Source organism: Trachurus japonicus, chromosome 9 (genome assembly GCF_045865225.1).
Source record: "Trachurus japonicus isolate A0001 chromosome 9, Traja_1.0".
In the NCBI taxonomy this organism is placed as follows: Eukaryota; Metazoa; Chordata; class Actinopteri; order Carangiformes; family Carangidae; genus Trachurus; species Trachurus japonicus.
The window spans coordinates 3,157,637-3,179,643 of record NC_140915.1 but is presented as its reverse complement, the minus strand read 5'-3'; the positions used below and the strand labels follow the sequence as shown (position 1 = coordinate 3,179,643).

Here is a 22,007-nt window from a genome sequence, read left to right as displayed (position 1 = left end):
TATCCGAGTTTGGAGAAATTTTAATTTTTGGTCAAAAAAAAAAAGTAACCCGCGGAGTGGCCTCCTTTTTCAAAATGGCCTGTGTGGTTTTTGGTCATTTTCTCCAAAACCACCGGCCCGATCTCAACCAAATCCTCCGGTTGGACTCCCCTCGGACCCCCAGATGATATATCCGAGTTTGGAGAAATTTTAATTTTTGGTCAAAAAAAAAAAGTAACCCGCGGAGTGGCCTCCTTTTTCAAAATGGCCTGTGTGGTTTTTGGTCATTTTCTCCAAAACCACCGGTCCGATTTCAACCAAATCCTCCGGTTGGACTCCCCTCGGACCCCCAGATGATATATCCGAGTTTGGAGAAATTTTAATTTTTGGTCAGAAAAAAAAAAAGTTTGGTAAAAAAAAAAAAAAAGTAACCCACGGAGTGGCCTATTTTTTTCAAAATGGCCTGTGTGGTTTTTGGTCATTTTCTCCAAAACCACCTGCCCGATTTCAACCAAACCTTCTGCGTTGGACTCCCCTCGGACCCCCAGATGATATATCCGAGGTTGGAGAAATTTTAATTTTTGGTCAAAAAAAAAAAATGTTTGGTCAAAAAAAAAAAAGTAACTCGCGGAGTGGCCTCCTTTTTCAAAATGGCCTGTGTGGTTTTTGGTCATTTTATCCAAAACCACCGGCCCGATTTCAACCAAACCTTCTGCGTTGGACTCCCCTCGGACCCCCAGATGATATATCCGAGGTTGGAGAAATTTTAATTTTTGGTCAAAAAAAAAAAATGTTTGGTCAAAAAAAAAAAAGTAACTCGCGGAGTGGCCTCCTTTTTCAAAATGGCCTGTGTGGTTTTTGGTCATTTTATCCAAAACCACCGGCCCGATTTCAACCAAACCTTCTGCGTTGGACTCCCCTCGGACCCCCAGATGATATATCCAAGTTTGGAGAAATTTTAATTTTTGGTCAAAAAAAAAAACGTTTGGTCAAAAAAAAAAAAGTAACCCGCGGAGTGGCCTCCTTTTTCAAAATGGCCTGTGTGGTTTTTGGTCATTTTCTCCAAAACCACCAGCCCGATTTCAACCAAACCTTCTGCGTTGGACTCCCCTCGGACCCCCAGATGATATATCCGAGTTTGGAGAAATTTAAATTTTTGGTCAAAAAAAAAAAGTAACCCGCGGAGTGGCCTCCTTTTTCAAAATGGCCTGTGTGGTTTTTGGTCATTTTCTCCAAAACCACCGGCCTGATTTCAACCAAACCTTCTGCGTTGGACTCCCCTCGGACCCCCAGATGATATATCCAAGTTTGGAGAAATTTTAATTTTTGGTCAAAAAAAAAAAAAGTAACCCGCGGAGTGGCCTCCTTTTTCAAAATGGCCTGTGTGGTTTTTGGTCATTTTCTCCAAAACCACCGGCCTGATTTCAACCAAACATTCTGCGTTGGACTTCCCTCGGACCCCCAGATGATATATCCGAGTTTGGAGAAATTTTAATTTTTGGTCAAAAAAAAAAAAGTTTGGTCAAAAAAAAAAAGTAACCCGCGGAGTGGCCTCCTTTTTCAAAATGGCCTGTGTGGTTTTTGGTCATTTTCTCCAAAACCACCGGCCCGATTTCAACCAAACCTTCTGCGTTGGACTCCCCTCGGACCCCCTGATGATATATCCGAGTTTGGAGAAATTTTAATTTTTGGTCAAAAAAAAAAAAAGTAACCCGCGGAGTGGCCTCCTTTTTCAAAGTGGCCTGTGTGGTTTTTGGTCATTTTCTCCAAAACCACCGGCCCGATTTCAACCAAACCTTCTGCGTTGGACTAGAGAGAACACATCTTAGCCCATTTTAGCTTCTCTCCACTGGCTTCCTGTAGGATTTAGAAAAGACTTCAAAATCTTTCTGCTGACTTATAAGGCTCTTAATGATAAAGCTCCATCCTATCTGAAAGAACTAATCATTCCTTACTGTCCTACCAGAGCACTCCGCTCCCAGAACGCAGGTCTGTTAGTGACTCCCAGTATCTCTAAAAACCGACTGGGAGGTAGAGCATTCAGTTACCGGTCTTCTATACTGTGGAACCAGCTCTCTCCATGGGTCAAAGAGGCAGACACTCTAACTACATTTAAGTCTAGACTTAAGACCTTCCTTTATGACAGGGCTTTTAGTTAGGGCTGGTTCAGGTAGCTCTGAACCATTTTATAGCTACACTGCTATTGATAGCTTTCATGTGACGTCACGGCCCGTATGGAACGCCCTCCTGGCGGTCAAAACAATCCACTTCCCCGCTGTCCGCGGCTTAGGACAAGGCAGAAAAACACACACTGCTCCCCGCTGCTTCAAAAATACCGGTGTTATGGCCCAACTGTTGTCTGATTTAACTGGTTACCGTACCGAACAACAGCTGTGCTGCACTTCCGTCCGCAGATTTGTCACAAATTCACAAATCAAGCCACAGTTCACATGTTACTGCAGCCAATATGCGTCTGTGAGTGAGCTTATTCCTCCATACGGACAGTCAGCGCCACACTACTCTCACTCTGCACAACACTGCACTGCACACTATGACAAAGCCTGTCATGTTAAAGTTATGAACTAATGGAAAAAACTCTGAAAATACGCTAAACAATACCGGTCATCGTCCTCGCCACGCCACGGTCGGTCCCGACCCCCGTTACCGTGTCGCTGCCGCCGCCGGTCCTGCTGCTATCGGACCGCCGTCATCGTTGCCGTCGGTAGCGGTGCGTAGCAAAGCTCCGGGGGGTAAAGGGGGGGGAAGCTGGTCACCGTGCAGCCCAGCTAAGGGCTCTGGTTTGTGGGTGAGAGGAGCAGGGAGCCTGGGCTCAGTGGGCTGGAGCTCAGACTGTGGAGCTCAGCGGAGCTGCGGTACCAGGACGGTGTTCCCGTACAGGAAAGTTATAGGTACATTTCTACCACTTCAATGAGTTCAGAAACATTATTTTAAGATCAAAAAACTACAAAATGGGGCTTTTAATCAGAAACCAGTTGAGCCATAACACCGGAGGTATTGGTTGCAAGCGGTGGAGGATGATGGATTCTCCACCAGGTAAACGTAAACATCGCCCAACTCGAGCTTCGGCAGGGAACTGGTCATCTTAAACAGCTCGTATACAGCAGCTGGTGTTGAATATGGGTCACAAGTGCCCAAAACTTCAAAGTTGTTTTTATATCTTTCTTTCTCGGCTGCTGGCAGATGATTTAAGTCATTACTCGGTTGTTTGTCCATAGAAAGTCCGTTGCGCTGCCATTTTGGAATGTTGCTTTTGACCGCCAGGTCCCTGGGAAGTGACGTCACTGAAAGCTATCAATAGGCTTAGACTGCTGGGGACACATCTGGTCACACAGAGCCAGGGCCGCCCCTGCCTACACGCAGATCACGCACAGTGCGTAGGGCCCCGCGATCCAATAGGGGCCCCGTTTTGCACAAAGGATGCGCATATGCACAGCCGTCGTGCGCGCTACTAGATCAGCTGTCAGCGCGAGGCAGGAGAAGAGGGAGAAGAGACCCTTTTTTTTTGTAATCTGACACCGCACGCGCCGTCACGCGTCGATCTGACCAATCACTGGTCAGATGCTGCAGGCACTTGTCAAGCAGCTGCAGGTGAAGACGTGATCATAGCTTCGAAAAGAACGAGTCAGGCGCGAGCAAGAGGGGAAAAAACCAAAACAAGAGGAAACTCGTGCTTCTCTCGAAGGTGGGCATTTGTTGAAGTTAGTGCTGGGCTGGGTTAATGTCCGTTAACGCTGCTAATGGTGTTAAAGCCAGCACTAGTAAAAATGTAAAACTTTGTGGCATAAGCAAGCACTAAACCTCCATGCTCAGCACAGCTGCTGCTGCAGGTAGGAGGAGAGATGCTGCTAGCCTCCATGTGGACTGTGGTCTGGAGATGAAAGTTATTTTCCAGCGGCCCTTACCATTTATTAAATGTCTTGTTAACACCTTTGTCTATATGCATTCACCTCTGTTGAAAGGCAGTGGTAAATTTATCAGTTGTTGGTCATATTTTCGGCTAAACTTTATAATCTATTTTATCTCCACACAAGGATCTGTTGGTGAATTTAATCTATGACAGGCAGCTTTGGAGGAGATATTAGAGATACATATTGATAGAAATGAGTGTATTTGATACTTTGGTTGACAGAAGGAACTGAATTTGAATGTAGCTACATTTTGAAATATCAGTCTCTTTGGTGCTGAATTAGTATGTTTTATTAGGATTGTAGTTGTAGCCTATATAATAATAATAATAATAATAATGATGATAATAATGACAATAATAGTAATAATAGATAGTGATAGCAATTGTTTTTTTTAAATTAATATTAGTATAAGTATATAACTGCTAAACTGCCAGTATTAGTGGTTGTAGTTTGCATTAGTAATCGATTATAGGAGGGCCCGACAAAATTTTTTCGCTTAGGGCCCCATTTTGGTCAGGGACGGCCCTGCACAGAGCCCTCTCCTCTCCCCTCCTCTCCTCTCCTCTCCTCTCCTCTCCTCTCCTTTCCCCTCCTCTCCTCTCCTCCTCTCCTCTCCCCTCCCCTCCTCTCCTCTCCTCTCCCCTCCCCTCCCCTCCCCTCCCCTCCCCTCCTCTCCTTTCCCCTCCTCTCCTCCTCTCCTCTCCCCTCCTCTCCTCTCCTCTCCTCTCCTCTCCTCTCCTCTCCTCTCCTCTCCCCTCCCCTCCTCTCCTCTCCTCTCCTCTCCTCTCCTCTCCTCCTCTCCTCTCCCCTCCCCTCCTCTCCTCTCCTCCTCTCCTCTCCCCTCCTCTCCTCTCCTCTCCTCTCCTCTCCCCTCCTCCCTCGCGAAAAACTGCGCAGAATTTTTGCATTAAAATCAATGGGACGGGCGGGAAAAAAAGAGCGAAAAAGACCAGTCATTGGAGTTTAACAAACGTCTACTGCTCAGGCATACTTTCACCTAGAGACTTCATTTAAACTTTAAACAGTAGACACAAGTCTTGTGTATTGGCGTATTACTCCACGTTTTGATAGGTCATATAGTTTTTGATCAATCCATGATCAATGACCATGATCATTTTTGGAGAAATTATGAGATTATAATGGGTGTGTATTGCACGGAATGTTCGTGTCAGAGTGCGTGACATCATCGGTTAGAGTGGGAGAGATGCCAGAAAAACTCCTGATTTTTTCTCTTTCCAAACTCCAAACGGCCACAATTTACACTCTACACACATCATTTCCGCCACGTTTGTAGACGAGCTCATCCTCGATCTCTTAATCTGCTCAAAATATCAGAGTGACTTACAGAATTTAAACTCTGAGCCTCTAAGTGCGGCCACGTCTGTCTCTGCTCCTCATTGAGTCCAATACAAATATTTTCTGAGAGAAGCAGAACGGCCTGATGTTTTAAAACTGCCAGCGTCGCCAAAATATTTACTGTAGAAACACCAAATCGTATCAAAATTTTCAGTAAGTCCTTAGAGCAACGTTGATCTGTGTTTTGTTCTGATAGGAGTTACCGTTTTCTCACCCTAAGCCTAAATGTGAGACCGGTGCAGAGGCAGAAAATGGCTCTTTTTCTCCACGTTTCTGTCTGTCTCAGCCTGCGGCCTATCGCCGTGGTAACCTCTTTGATCCTCAGGCCAGAGCTCGTTAACTTCATAAACAATCCACCTGGCGCTCGTTTAAATGTTTATAAACACAGACACAGCTAAATCAGACTGACACAGGATGCAGCTACTAACTAACTATGTGTCAAGTCAGTCACACACACACACACAGACTCTAGAGCCAGCTTCATGTGATTACAGTTACACACACACACACACAGTTAACCTAATGTGGTTACAGCTCCTCCATATCAGTGCTTATAGAAAGATGATCATGTGTCTGTCTGATCAGCTCTGTCTTGACCTTAAGATCGTGGGTTTGATTCCCATGTTGACAGAGATGGCACAACCCGCAGTAGCCCCGTGGCCCATTCAAAATTTCCCGAGAGGAAATTTTCTAGTTTTATGATATTGTATTTGTTATTTATATGGGAATTAAATATATTGCCATGGCTTATCATTTTAATTTACTACTTCATTTCTACCTAGGCCTATCTTCAATTCTGTGAGATGTTTCCTCTCATCACAGAAAGCTGAGCAGTTCATGCTCATTTTCTAATCCATTCATAGTCAAAGCAGTAATGGGGGATGCTTGGAGGTGGTAATGTTCTGGAGCAGGTGTGAATGTTCAGAGTGTAGGGTGTGGTGGTAAGTTGGGGGCGCATGCATACCTGCCTTTTAGGATGCTAATCACAGTAATAGGTTAGCCAGACAGTGTTGTGTGACTGGTGAAATGTGTGAATGTGTAAACACTTTATATTTTACTAAATTCCCCTACCACCCCAACTTTTCCTGCAGGTAATCTACAAGCTAATAAGCATGTGTAGGATTTATACATAGGTAAACATTTGTTTCACATTTATTTTTTCCATTTCAGAAGGACAGATCCTTGATACAGTGTGCTGGACGTGAGTGCTATCATCCAAAATGGATAATGTGATGTGGACATGATGTTAGATGACACTGATGCAAGTGATGCAGAGTCAGGTGACAATACCTGTGGACAAGTGGACAAGTTAACCGCAAGGCAAGGCAAGGCAAGGCAAGGCAAGGCAAGGCAAGGCAAGGCAAGGCAAGGCAATGTGCTTTACATAAAGACAGAACATTAAAAAAAAGAAGCATAAGACAGAATAAAAACAAACAAAACACTGAAAACATAGTTAAAAGCAAGAGCAAATAAAAGTAAAATAAAAATAAAATAGATAAAGTTTTAAGTTCTCAGCTATAAGCACATGAAAAGAGAAATGTTTTTAACCTGGATTTAAAAGTGCTGACAGTTGGGGCTGATCTCAGGTCTGCTGGTAGTTTGTTCCAGTTGTTGCAGCATAACAGCTAAATGCTGCTTCACCATGTCTGGTCTGAACTCTGAGCTCCACTATCTGACCTGAGTCAGTAGATCTCAGAGCTCTACTGGGTTTAGACTCTACTGACATGTCATTCATGTATTCTGGACCTAAACCATTCAGTGATTTGTAAAAAACAACAAGCTGGACAAAGACACAACATTCTTTATACAACTGGTAGTACTTATGGCCAAATTTCATATCCACAAAAAAAAATGGACAGAATCAAAACCCAGCCTGGATCATTTCACACAAGAAATTCTCCAATATGCAACTACAATAAAAGACATTAAAAATAAAAAAGCTATGAAAACGAACTGTATTTTTGAAAGATTTAACATAGCCCCTCTTTAAGAACTTTTTACTAGGTAAATGGATTCTTCCAAATCTGGCAATGTTTATTTGTATTTATTTATTTATTTAATTTTTATTTGTAATGTCATTATTTGTATTGTTTTGTCATTTTTGTTTCCTTTTACATTATCCCCCTGTCTGCTTTGTCCACCTCTATCTCTCTGTATAATGCATAATGCTATGTTATGTGTTTAGATAATTATGTTATGCTTACAATAAAGCACAAAAAAAAAAAAAAAAAAAAATTCAGTGATTTGTAAACCAGTAGCAGGCACTTATTGCCCAGTCAATGTGGACATTGAGTCCTGACCGAAAAAACACACCATGCTCGCGAGAATACAAAGGAAAACAGATGGCCCTCTCCTCAGCTCCAGACTCACTCGTCTTCCAGTGACGACGCTCTGGCCAATCAGGGGAAGGCAGTCGGCTGACGTCACGTTTAGGGCTGGGGCGTTAGGGCGTTACCAAAGAAGTAGCAGGTAGCAGGTGGGAGGGGCTGGAGGAGGAGAAGAGGATAAAACCGAGTAGAGCCGTGCTGTACCGTACTGAGCCAGTGGAAAGGCACCATGAGGAGGTCCCGTCTGACCAGGACCAGGATGAAGGAGGAGAACCTGGACCGGGAGATTAGCGACCTGGATCAGAACACGACCGGCATTAAGGAGGAGAACCAGCACCAGGACTACAACATAGTAAAGGAGGAGAACCAGGACCAGACTGGGACTACGGGGGAGGAGCAGCACGCGGTCCACCAGGACAAGGAGCCCTCCGGTCCGTCCGGTTCACGTCCACAGGTCTGTGTTTCTGTTTTCAGTGGGAGCGAGTCAAGAGATGAAGCTAACAGCTGTTAGCTGCTAACTCTACTTTTTGTGGTTCACTAAAAAGTCTAAAACCTAACCTGCCTACTTTTTGACGGCGATGTGTTTTGATATTAGCGCTAGCTGTTGTTAGCCACGTAGCTCAGCTACTTAGCTTCAACTGTGTTTATATTAACTGCACTGGAAGCAGCTCGGTGGAAAAGCTTGTAGCTAGTAGCTAGCTAGTTTAATGTTTATGTGTTGCCTGGCAACAGCCTTGTCTCCCTTCCAGTTGCGGAACTATTTCTGTTGGCGGAGCCAAAGAAATGATTAAATAAACAAACAAATCATAATCTCTTGTAGTTTATTACTGTTCTAAAATGCGCTCGTAGCACTGTTGTATAAAAGCAATATCACACTCGAGGTCGTGCTGTTGTACCGTAAATAAGCACGGAGGGATTATCTGCGGCTAATTAAATTTCCCCGCATGTTTTTTAGAGGGTTACCGCCGGCCGGCTTTTTGGGAGATAAATGCTGGTCTCATTGATGAAGTCTGACAATTGTGGCCGCCGCATTGTTTGAACGAAATGTGAAGCTGCATTAGACAGAAGAAAGGTGCTGCCTTGGTGCTCTAACACTGGCCAATCATTCGCCATTCTCATCCTCCATCCCCCTCCCTCATGCCCATCTCCTCGTCGTTATCAAGCGGGCGGGATATTCAGTGTTTGGGGTGAGACCAAGCTCGGTGTGTGTGTGTGTGTGTGTCTCAGACGTTTGATTGACGGATGACGGATCCAATATCACTGGCCATAGTGGAATCAAATTCACTTTTCTTTTCTGTGCACCTTGAATGAAGAATTTTTAAAAAGGAAAACAAATGTCCATCCATCATCCATCATTGATTAATTCTCTCTCTCCCTGTCTGTTGCCATAGAAACAGGACCACACCAAGGTGAAACCACACAGCTGTAATGGGTGTGGGAACGCGTTCAGGACCTCAGTTCATCTGAACGCTCACCGCCGGCGGCGCCAATGTGGACAGACGGCGTACAGGTGCGAGCAGTGCGGCACATCGTGCACCGACTTGTCAGGACTGAAAATTCACCAGCGGATCCACGCCGGAGAGAAGCCGTACAGCTGTGAGCAGTGTGGCGCCGCCTTCAGAAGGGCAGACGCCCTGAAAATCCACCAGCGGATCCACACCGGAGAGAAGCCGTACAGCTGTGAGCAATGTGGGAAGGGGTTCGCTACCTCCAGACAATTAATGATCCACCGGCGCGTCCACACCAGAGAGAGGCCGTACAGCTGCGAGCAGTGTGGGAAGGGGTTCGCTAGCTCCTCAAATTTAAGGGCCCACCGGCGCATCCACACTGGAGAGAAACCATACACCTGTGAGCAGTGTGGGAAGGGGTTCACTCAACCCGGAGCGTTAACAGTCCATCGGCGCGTCCACACCGGAGAAAAGCTCTACAGCTGCGAACAGTGTGGGAAGTGGTTCACTCAATCCGGAGCGTTAACGATCCATCGGCGTGTCCACACCAGAGAGAGGCCGTACAGCTGTGAGCAGTGTGGGAAGGCGTTCGCTACCTCCAAAGAGTTAACGATCCATCAGCGTTACCATACCGGAGAGAAGCCGTACAGCTGCGAGCACTGCGAGAAGGCGTTCGCTACCTCCGGACATTTAGCAGTCCATCGGCGTGTCCACACCGGAGAGAAGCCGTTCAGCTGTGAGCAGTGCGGGAAGGCGTTCGCTACCTCCAAAGAGTTAACGATCCATCAGCATTACCATACCGGAGAGAAGCCGTACAGCTGCGAGCAGTGTGGGAAGGCCTACGCTAGCCCCTCAAATTTAACGGTCCACCGGCGCATCCACACCGGAGAGAAGCCGTACAGCTGTGAGCAGTGTGGGAAGGCCTACGCTAGCCCCTCAAATTTAACGGTCCACCGGCGCATCCACACCGGAGAGAAGCCGTACAGCTGTGAGCAGTGTGGGAAGGCGTTCACTCAATCCGGAGCGTTAACGATCCATCGGCGTGACCACACCGGAGAGAGGCCGTACAGCTGTGAGCAGTGTGGGAAGTGGTTCAAGAGGTCCGGACACTTAAAGGTCCACCAGTGTGTCCACACCGGAGAGAGGCCGTACAGCTGTGAGCAGTGTGGGAAGTGGTTCAAGAGCTCCGGATACTTAAAGGTCCACCAGCGCATCCACACCGGAGAGAGGCCATAAGTGTGTGGGAAGGCGGTCGCTGACTCCAGTAGGTTAGCAGCCCACCAGCGCATCCACACCGGAGAGAGGCCGTACGTGTGTGGGCAGTGTGGGAAGGGGTTCACTACCTTAGGAAAATTAACGGCCCACCAACGTGTCCACACCAGAGAAAAACCATACGTGTGTGGGCAGTGTGGAAAGGCCTTCAGCCAGTCCAACAACCTGAAGAAACACCAGCAGCTCCACAGCAGCTAGAGGACGGGACAGGACGGTCCTACACCTGAGCAACTAACGATTATTTTCATCATTGATTAGCCTGTTGATATGTAAATGATTCATCGATTTGTTGTTTGGTCAATAAAATGTTTTTAAAAAATGTTGAAAAATGTCAGTGTTTCCCAAACCACCAGATGACGTCCCCAAACCTAACCCTAACCCGCAGGTTTTAAGAGGTTTACTGCCGGCTGGTTAAATTCTTTATAGGAGATAAATGTTGGTCTCATTGATGAAATCTAACAATTGTAGCAGTCACATTAGTTTGTTTGAATGAAAAGTGAAGCTTCATGTGTGTATTGGACAGCAGAGCAGCGCTGCCTGGGGCTCTGTACAGAAATCACCACATTCACATCAATAAATTATGTTTCACAATGAGCTGATCAGTCTGCATTACATTTTCTTTTCTTTTATTAAGTTCTATAACATGGCAGCATTTTTAATTTGTCATGATTACGCAACCGTTAACTGCTGCGTTTGCTGTTATCGTGCGACGTACCGGTATGTGCAAACCTAACTATGCAGTCGCTTACGTTCCCAAACGTAAACTATGCAGTGACGTAGCACTGATGACATTTCTCTGACCCTGTCTGTTGACAGGTCAGGTGTTTTTGTTTTTCTGTTCTTTTGGTTTTTTATTTTTTGTTTGGACCTTCCTGTGAAGTGACACAATGGCGAGCCACCCACTTGATGTAGAGTGTGTCATGTTCGTGTTCCAAGGATGAGGCCGTGTTGATAGCAAGTAACTTAGTTTAATGTCTCACGTTCTCAACAACATACATGTGGCTCCATGCAGTCTTGCTCTACTGTCTTATATGGTACGGTAAGCTGACTACTAACCAGTACTGCCGCCTAGCGGTCAAACATGTAATAACATCTAATCATAACATCCCCCCTTTTCTAAGGTAAAATGCATTAACATGAATTATCACATTAGCTGTGTCAGTTATTTTAACCATTTCACATTCAGCATAACTCTGCAACACATAAGCAGTTTATATCAGATTGCACAACTCATATCTAAGCCAACACTAGACCATTTAGAACACATTCACAACATCAATCAATATACATTTTGTTCAACATCTTTAACATGCATATTGAATTTTCTTTGTTTATAAGTTCAGTCTATCAGGCTTTCTGATTTCTCTTGTGGACCTTCTTAACTCAGGTTCACTTGGAGTAGGTGTGTGAGAGTCAGTGTTACAGTCCATAACAGGTGTGGGAGTTACCTGAGATTCACCACAGGTTACACTGAGCTCACCAACAGTCCCTTGAGGAGTCTTTAACAGACTGCGACGATTGCGTCTGAGGATTTGTCCATCATCAGTTTTCACTGTGTACGATCGTGGAGCAACTTCTTGCAGGACAGTTGCTTTTGTACTCCATCCATCAGCATCCTCAATCCTGACTGTGTCGTTGTTAGTCAGTGGAGGGAGATGCTTGGTTGTCCGGTCATAGAATGACTTTTGCATCATTTTCTGTTGTCGTAGCTTATGTTCAATCTTTGAGTGATTCTTTTGCTTTAATTTGTCGTTTTGATGACTCTGCAAAGTTGTTCGTAGCTTCCTCTTCATCAGCAGTTCAGCTGGTGATAGGCCGCACTGAAGAGGTGATGCTCTGTAGCTCAATAAAGCCAGATACGGATCTGAGTCACTGTCAGCTGCTTTCTTTAGGAGTTGCTTGAGAATGTGAACTCCTTTTTCAGCTTGCCCGTTTGACTGTGCATAGTGTGGGCTTGACGTCACATGCTTGAAATCATATTGCACTGCAAACTTCTGCCATTCTTTGCTGCTGAAGCAGGGGCCATTGTCGCTCACCACGGTGTGTGGGATGCCATGCCTGGCGAAGATAGATTTAGCATGTGTTATGACACAAGTTGATGTTGAGCTTGTTAGTAGCGCCATCTCAGGGAAGTTTGAGTAGTAATCCATTACCACTAAATAGTCTTTACCTCTGAGATGAAACAAGTCCATTCCTACTTTGTGCCATGGTGCTGTTGGCACCTCAGCTACCACCATAGGCTCTTTGCTCTGCTTGTTCCTGTGTTTCTGGCATGTTTCACATTTACTTATAAGTGTTTCAATGTCTTTGTTCAGTCCGGGCCAGAAAACCGTGTCTCTCGCCCTCCTTTTGCACTTTTCGATGCCGAGATGGCCTTCATGTATCCTGTGCAACATGTCCATTCTCAAAGCCCGTGGAATAACAATCCTGCCCTTTTTCAACAGCAGACCGTCCACAGTACTAAGCTCACCTCTGACATGGTAAAATTGTGGACACGAACCAGCTGGCCATCCCTCATCCATGTTCCTCATGACATGCTGTAGCTCAGCATCCTTTGCTGTAGCCTCCGCTATTTGTCTTGACTTTGTGTCAGACACAGGCAGTGTAGCCGACACCATGTTCACGTGACACTGTATGTCCTCGTCTGTTGCACTCACACTGTCGCCTGTAGTTGCTCTGGATAGGGCATCAGCAAGGACTAGGTGTTTACCTGGAGTATATATCAGTTCAAAATCATACCTTTGCATCTTCATCATTAACCGCTGAATCCGTGGAGACATTTCATTCAGATTCTTTTTGATGATGGCGACCAGCGGTCGATGATCAGTTTCGACTGTGAAAGACGGCAGGCCGTACACGTAGCTATGAAACCGCTCCAAACCATACGCCAGTCCCAAACATTCTTTTTCGATCTGAGCGTATCGGCATTCAGTTTTTGTCATAGCCCGAGATGCATAGGCTACCGGTTTCCAGTGCTCACCCTCAGCCTGGAGTAGAACGGCACCAATACCATCTTTGGAAGCATCTGTAGACACTTTTATCCTCTTCGTGTGGTCATAAAATGACAACAAAGGTGCTGTGCTCAGTGTGTCCTTGAGTTTTTGCCACTCATGCTCATGTTTCACTGTCCATTTAAACTCACAGTCCCTGTGCAGAAGCTCTCGTATGCATGATGTCTTTGCTGTCAGATTGGGAATGAATTTACCTATGAAATTCACCATCCCCATGATGCGTAGCACCCCTGTCTTGTCTGTGGGCCTTGGCATGTTCTGTATTGCATGTATTTTGTCTTTATCCGGTTGGACACCACGTGCAGACAGCTTGTCTCCCAGGAAGAGGATCTCTTGAACGCCAAACTCACATTTACTCTTGTTGAGTTTCAGTCCATACTTTTGTATGCGCTCCATAACTCTGTTCAGCCTCTCGTTGTGCTCTTGGGCTGTGGACCCCCATATGATGATGTCATCAATGTAGACTCGAACTCCATCCAAGCCCTCGATGATCTGCTCCATCGCTCTGTGAAATATTTCAGGTGCTGACTTGATTCCAAAAGGCAGTCTGAGAAAGCAGTGTCTGCCGAAGGGCGTATTAAAGGTACAGTACTTGGTGCTGCTTTCATCCAGTTTTAGCTGCCAGAAGCCTTGTGAGGCGTCAAGCTTTGTGAAGTATTTGGCACCTGACATTTCACTGAGGATCTCTTCACGTGTAGGTATTTGATAATGTTCACGCTTTATGCTCTCGTTTAAGTCTTTAGGGTCCATACATATTCTCAACTCACCATTCTTCTTCTTTGTGATGACCAGTGAGTTGACCCAGTCTGTAGGCTCATTAACCTTTTTGATCACTCCTAGCATGATCATTCTGTTGAGTTCTTTCTTTAGGCAGTCTTTCAGTGGCGCCGGAACTCTGCGTGCTGCATGCACAACTGGTTGGGCTCCTTCTTTCAACTGTATTTTATATGTGAAGGGCAAAACACCAAAACCCTTGAAAACATCTGAAAAGTTCTGAACAATTGTGTCCATAGAGTCATTTGTTGGGTTTATGGTTGGAACGATGCGATGCACTCTTTTCACAAGCCCCAGTTCTTCACAGGCTCTGTCACCAAGAAGTGATTCCCGTCCCTCATTCACAACAAAGAAGAATAGGTGGTGCACTTTTCCTTTAACTGTGACACTCAACCTGCATGTGCCCAAACATTTGATTGGCCGTCCATTGTAGTCTTTCAGTCCAGATTCTTTTCTTTTTATTTGTGGCTTATTTTTCATTGCCTTCACATCACACATGCTTATGAGATTTGCTTTCGCACCAGTGTCCAATCTCATGGTGACTACAGTCCCATTTATCATTAGAGGAGCTATCCACTTATCTTCTGTAGTGACATCATTTACATTGTCTGGCTTATTTATTTGATCACTTTCACAATTCACCATTCCAACAAAGAACGTGTCACTTAGATCAGGCTCGTCTATTAAGTTTACAGTTTTTTCTTTTTTCCACTCTTTTCGTTTGGAGAAGCATTGTTTAGCAAAATGATTCTTGCCTTGGCAACTGGAGCATTGCTTACCAAACGCTGGACACTGTCTAGGCTTGTGCTGTGAGCCGCAGCGCTTGCAGTTTATCATCACGTCCTCCTGCTGTGCAGGCCGGGTCTGTGTGCGCCGTCTCCGCTGATACGACACTGCTCCAACCGCTGCCGCGCTGTCGCTCTGCGCCGAGGCGACTGCAGACATCTCGCTGAACGTCCTCACGTGCCTTTGGGACAGCTCACTGGCCTGGCAGATCTTAATGGCTCCTGCCAGCGTTAGCTCCATCTCCCGTAGTAGCCTCTCTCTGACCTTTTTATCGGGGTCATTCCTATGTTCCCACAGCCCTATGTTCCCTCAGCCCTATGTTCCCTCATTTCTAACTTTTGTTGTCACTGAAAATTAGGCCCTATGTTCCTCAGCCCTTTGGTCCCACCATTGGTTGGGTTTAGGCAATGAAGAAAGGAGTTGGTTAAGTTTAGTAAAAAGACCCGGTAGAGGCTAGACAGGCCAGATAGGTAGAGTACAGATAGGTAGAGAGAGTCCAGAGGGAACATAGGGCTGAGGGAACATAGGGCTGTGGGAACATAGGCACGCTCCCTTTTTATCCGCCACACCGTAGACGATCTGGTCCCGGACCATGGAGTCCGTCAGCGCCGCGAAGTTGCAGGACTGCGCCTTTAGCCGCAAGTCCGTCAGGAAGCTATCGAAGGGCTCATGCTGCAGCTGTGTACGAGACCGAAACACGTACCTCTCGTACGTCTCGTTCTTCTTCGGAGAACAGTGACTATCAAACTTGCTAAGCACTACATCCAACTTTTCATTATCTTCAGGACTGTCAAACACGAACGTGTTAAATACTTCTATGGCCTGTGGCCCTGCTATTGTTAGCAGCAGCGCTACCTTTCTTGCTTCCGGCTTAGCCTCGAGTCCCATAGCAGCAACATAAAGGTGAAACCGCTGTTTGAAGGTGCGCCAGTTCTCGTCGACATTCCCCGTCAGTTTCAAACTTTCCGGTGGTTTTAAATCCATGTCGCCCATTCGAGTTTACTCCTGGTACCATGTCATGTTCGTGTTCCAAGGATGAGGCCGTGTTGATAGCAAGTAACTTAGTTTAATGTCTCACGTTCTCAACAACATACATGTGGCTCCATGCAGTCTTGCTCTACTGTCTTATATGGTACGGCAAGCTGACTACTAACCAGTACTGCCGCCTAGCGGTCAAACATGTAATAACATCTAATCATAACAGAGTGTAGGGGGGGGCGACCCCCATTCCGAAAATTCCTTCCTTCCTTCCTTCCTAATGTGTTTTATTTTGAAAATTGACCGGATTCTCTCGTGGTTTGACTTCCTGCCCGGCTTGACACGATCGCGCCGCGGGGACAGCCCCCCCCCCCCCCTCCAAAGTTTCACCCAGGTGCGAGTCTGATGCAGCCGCGGTGCTCCTGCTGAAAAATACATGTCCTTGCTCTGTGCTTTGGTTGGGTTTAGGCAATGTAGACAGGAGTTGGTTTAGTTTAGTAAAAAGATCAGGTGTAGCGGCCAAGAAAGTCTCTGCTAATATGCAGCTCCTCCGGGTGTCAAACACTGATCTCCCGCGCTAGAGGCGGATGCTCTCACCACTGTGCTACGAAAGCATTCACTGCAATGTATGTACCCAGTGTGTTAAACCTTTAAATGGCGGACTTTTTTCAGGTTCAGAAAGGCACCCCTTTTCCATAAATAATTAAGGGCCGGCATTCCGACATATTAAAGTAAATGTTCGGCATGGCGGCCCTTCGCAATGGCACCCTGGAACCAGAGTGAAGTGAACCCCAGATACCCCGTGGTCACTGGACAGGTCCTGCTACACTCTCTGGTGTGGTAGGCTCAGCATCTGAAACACCCTCACACTCAGCCCTGTCACACAATTCCCCTTACACTTAATTTCCGCAGGCTACATTTTCTCCATCCCTGGAACACTGGACTGCATACGCATTGCTGTTGTGGAGGATAATCTTCTAGTGATAGTTTATTTTTTTCCTTTGGTTTATTAGGGCCACGGGCCATCGCACCGGGCACTGATCCCTACAGCTATGAAATAACACTACATTAAGAAAAAACTTTAACCCGCGGAGTGGCCCTTTTTTTCAAAATGGCCTGTGTGGTTTTTGGTCATTTTCTCCAAAACCACCGGCCCAATTTCAACCAAACCTTCTGCGTTGGACTCCCCTCGGACCCCCAGATGATATATCCGAGTTTGGAGAAATTTTAATTTTTGGTCAAAAAAAAAAAATTAACCCGCGGAGTGGCCTCCTTTTTCAAAATGGCCTGTGTGGTTTTTGGTCATTTTCTCCAAAACCACCGGCCTGATTTCAACCAAACATTCTGCGTTGGACTTCCCTCGGACCCCCAGATGATATATCCGAGTTTGGAGAAATTTTAATTTTTGGTCAAAAAAAAAAAAAGTAACCCGCGGAGTGGCCTCCTTTTTCAAAATAGCCTGTGTGGTTTTTGGTCATTTTCTCCAAAACCACCGGCCCAATTTCAACCAAACCTTCTGCGTTGGACTCCCCTCGGACCCCCAGATGATATATCCGAGTTTGGAGAAATTTTAATTTTTGGTCAAAAAAAAAAAATTAACCCGCGGAGTGGCCTCCTTTTTCAAAATGGCCTGTGTGGTTTTTGGTCATTTTCTCCAAAACCACCGGCCTGATTTCAACCAAACATTCTGCGTTGGACTTCCCTCGGACCCCCAGATGATATATCCGAGTTTGGAGAAATTTTAATTTTTGGTCAAAAAAAAAAAAAGTTTGGTCAAAAAAAAAAAGTAACCCGCGGAGTGGCCTCCTTTTTCAAAATGGCCTGTGTGGTTTTTGGTCATTTTCTCCAAAACCACCGGCCCGATTTCAACCAAACCTTCTGCGTTGGACTCCCCTCGGACCCCCTGATGATATATCCGAGTTTGGAGAAATTTTAATTTTTGGTCAAAAAAAAAAAAAGTAACCCGCGGAGTGGCCTCCTTTTTCAAAATAGCCTGTGTGGTTTTTGGTCATTTTCTCCAAAACCACCGGCCTGATTTCAACCAAACATTCTGCGTTGGACTTCCCTCGGACCCCCAGATGATATATCCGAGTTTGGAGAAATTTTAATTTTTGGTCAAAAAAAAAAAAAAGTTTGGTCAAAAAAAAAAAGTAACCCGCGGAGTGGCCTCCTTTTTCAAAATGGCCTGTGTGGTTTTTGGTCATTTTCTCCAAAACCACCGGCCCGATTTCAACCAAACCTTCTGCGTTGGACTCCCCTCGGACCCCCAGATGATATATCCGAGTTTGGAGAAATTTTTATTTTTGGTCAAAAAAAAAAAATTAACCCGCGGAGTGGCCTCCTTTTTCAAAATGGCCTGTGTGGTTTTTGGTCATTTTCTCCAAAACCACCGGCCTGATTTCAACCAAACATTCTGCGTTGGACTTCCCTCGGACCCCCAGATGATATATCCGAGTTTGGAGAAATTTTAATTTTTGGTAAAAAAAAAAAAAAGTTTGGTCAAAAAAAAAAAGTAACCCGCGGAGTGGCCTCCTTTTTCAAAATGGCCTGTGTGGTTTTTGGTCATTTTCTCCAAAACCACCGGCCCGATTTCAACCAAACCTTCTGCGTTGGACTCCCCTCGGACCCCCTGATGATATATCCGAGTTTGGAGAAATTTTAATTTTTGGTCAAAAAAAAAAAAAGTAACCCGCGGAGTGGCCTCCTTTTTCAAAATAGCCTGTGTGGTTTTTGGTCATTTTCTCCAAAACCACCGGCCTGATTTCAACCAAACATTCTGCGTTGGACTTCCCTCGGACCCCCAGATGATATATCCGAGTTTGGAGAAATTTTAATTTTTGGTCAAAAAAAAAAAAAGTTTGGTCAAAAAAAAAGTAACCCGCGGAGTGGCCTCCTTTTTCAAAATGGCCTGTGTGGTTTTTGGTCATTTTCTCCAAAACCACCTGCCCGATTTCAACCAAACCTTCTGCGTTGGACTCCCCTCGGACCCCCAGATGATATATCCGAGTTTGGAGAAATTTTAATTTTTGGTCAAAAAAAAAAAGTAACCCGCGGAGTGGCCTCCTTTTTCAAAATGGCCTGTGTGGTTTTTGGTAATTTTCTCCAAAACCACCGGCCCGATTTCAACCAAACCTTCTGCGTTGGACTCCCCTCGGACCCCCAGATGATATATCCGAGTTTGGAGAAATTTTTATTTTTGGTCAAAAAAAAAAAGTAACCAGCGGAGTGGCCTCCTTTTTCAAAATGGCCTGTGTGGTTTTTGGTCATTTTCTCCAAAACCACCTGCCCGATTTCAACCAAACCTTCTGCGTTGGACTCCCCTCGGACCCCCAGATGATATATCCGAGTTTGGAGAAATTTTAATTTTTGGTCAAAAAAAAAAAGTAACCCGCGGAGTGGCCTCCTTTTTCAAAATGGCCTGTGTGGTTTTTGGTCATTTTCTCCAAAACCACCGGCCCGATTTCAACCAAACCTTCTGCGTTGGACTCCCCTCGGACCCCCAGATGATATATCCGAGTTTGGAGAAATTTTTATTTTTGGTCAAAAAAAAAAAATGTTTGGTCAAAAAAAAAAAGTAACCCGCGGAGTGGCCTCCTTTTTCAAAATGGCCTGTGTGGTTTTTGGTAATTTTCTCCAAAACCACCGGCCCGATTTCAACCAAACCTTCTGCGTTGGACTCCCCTCGGACCCCCAGATGATATATCCGAGTTTGGAGAAATTTTTATTTTTGGTCAAAAAAAAAAAAGTAACCAGCGGAGTGGCCTCCTTTTTCAAAATGGCCTGTGTGGTTTTTGGTCATTTTCTCCAAAACCACCTGCCCGATTTCAACCAAACCTTCTGCGTTGGACTCCCCTCGGACCCCCAGATGATATATCCGAGTTTGGAGAAATTTTAATTTTTGGTCAAAAAAAAAAAAGTAACCCGCGGAGTGGCCTCCTTTTTCAAAATGGCCTGTGTGGTTTTTGGTCATTTTCTCCAAAACCACCGGCCCGATTTCAACCAAACCTTCTGCGTTGGACTCCCCTCGGACCCCCAGATGATATATCCGAGTTTGGAGAAATTTTTATTTTTGGTCAAAAAAAAAAAATGTTTGGTCAAAAAAAAAAAGTAACCCGCGGAGTGGCCTCCTTTTTCAAAATGGCCTGTGTGGTTTTTGGTCATTTTCTCCAAAACCACCGGCCCGATTTCAACCAAACCTTCTGCGTTGGACTAGAGAGAACACATCTTAGCCCATTTTAGCTTCTCTCCACTGGCTTCCTGTAGGATTTAGAAAAGACTTCAAAGTCTTTCTGCTGACTTATAAGGCTCTTAATGATAAAGCTCCATCCTATCTGAAAGAACTAATCATTCCTTACTGTCCTACCAGAGCACTCCGCTCCCAGAACGCAGGTCTGTTAGTGACTCCCAGTATCTCTAAAAACAGACTGGGAGGTAGAGCATTCAGTTACCAGGCTTCTATACTGTGGAACCAGCTCTCTCCATGGGTCAAAGAGGCAGACACTCTAACTACATTTAAGTCTAGACTTAAGACCTTCCTTTATGACAGGGCTTTTAGTTAGGGCTGGTTCAGGTAGCTCTGAACCATTTTATAGCTACTGCTATTGATAGCTTTCATGTGACGTCACGGCCCGTATGGAACGCCCCCCTGGCGGTCAAAACAATCCACTTCCCCGTTGTCCGCGGCTTAGGACAAGGCAGAAAAACACACACTGCTCCCTGCTGCTTCAAAAATACCGGTGTTGTGGCCCAACTGGTGTCTGTTTTAACTGGTTACCGTACCGAACAACAGCTGTGCTGCACTTCCGTCCGCAGATTTGTCACAAATTCACAAATCAAGCCGCAGTTCACATGTTACTGCAGCCAATATGCGTCTGTGAGTGAGCTTATTCCTCCATACGGACAGTCAGCGCCACACTACTCTCACTCTGCACAACACTGCAGTGCACACTATGACAAAGCCTGTCATGTTAAAGTTACGAACTAATGGAAAAAACTCTGAAAATACGCTAAACAATACCGGTCATCGCCATCGCCATGCCATGGTCGGTCCCGACCCCCGTTACCGTGTCGCTGCCGCCGCGGGCGGTACTGTCCGGTGGCGGGCGGTCCCGCCGGGTTACCATCGCCGCCGCCGCCACCGGTCCTGCTGCTATCGCACCGCCGTCATCGTTGCCGTCGGTAGCGGTGCGTAGCAAAGCTCCGGGGGGTAAAGGGGGGGCAGCTGGTCACCGTGCAGCCCAGCTAAGGGCTCTGGTTTGTGGGTGAGAGGAGCAGGGAGCCTGGGCTCAGTGGGCTGGAGCTCAGACTGTGGAGCTCAGCGGAGCTGCAGTACCAGGACGGTGTTCCCACACAGGAAAGTTACAGGTACATTTCTACCACTTCAATGAGTTCAGAAACATTATTTTAAGATTAAAAAAAACTACAAAATGGGGCTTTTAATCAGAAACCAGTTGAGCCATAACACCGGAGGTATTGGTTGCAAGCGGTGGAGGATGATGGATTCTCCACCAGGTAAACGTAAACATCGCCCAACTCGAGCTTCGGCAGGGAACTGGTCATCTTAAACAGCTGGTATACAGCAGCTGGTGTTGAATATGGGTCACAAGTGCCCAAAAAAAAGTTGTTTTTATATCTTTCTTTCTCGGCTGCTGGCAGATGATTTAAGTCATTACTCGGTTGTTTGTCCATAGAAAGTCCGTTGCGCTGCCATTTTGGAATGTTGCTTTTGACCGCCAGGTCCCTGGGAAGTGACGTCACTGAAAGCTATCAATAGATACTTATCAGTAGGTGACGTCACGGTGCGTTCCACCTGGCCGCCGCCATGCTGGATACCGAACACTGAGTTAACCTCTATTAAGATCAGTGCAGCCACATCCTCTCTGACCAGAAGACTGCTGCCTGATGTAGTTTGGATATGGATATTTCTCATTTTGATGGCCTTGCCTTGAAAGCACACACCATTTCTGCTGAGACGATCTTTGACAGCGCGGTGCGCCGCTCTCTCTCCCGTTAAAAGTTAATCTAGCTCACCCAGCGGACTTCCTCGTCTCTCTCTCTCTCTCGCTCGCTCGCTCGCTCTGTCTCTCCTCCAAATACACGAAAAGCCAAATCAAATCAGAAATGCGTAGCCCACTTCTTTTTAACTCA

The 22,007-nt window shown here is 45.8% G+C and overlaps 1 protein-coding gene across 1 annotated transcript in view; it reads left to right on the top strand.

Annotated features, from left to right (window-relative positions):
- The first annotated feature begins 7,820 nt into the window (after positions 1-7,820).
- The window catches only part of LOC146980629 (uncharacterized), a 36,681-nt gene continuing 22,494 nt past the window's right edge, over positions 7,821-22,007 (top strand). The window contains 2 exon segments of the mRNA XM_085787981.1: positions 7,821-8,045; positions 8,983-10,139. Coding sequence (XP_085644107.1) covers positions 7,821-8,045; positions 8,983-10,139 — 1,382 coding nt within the window.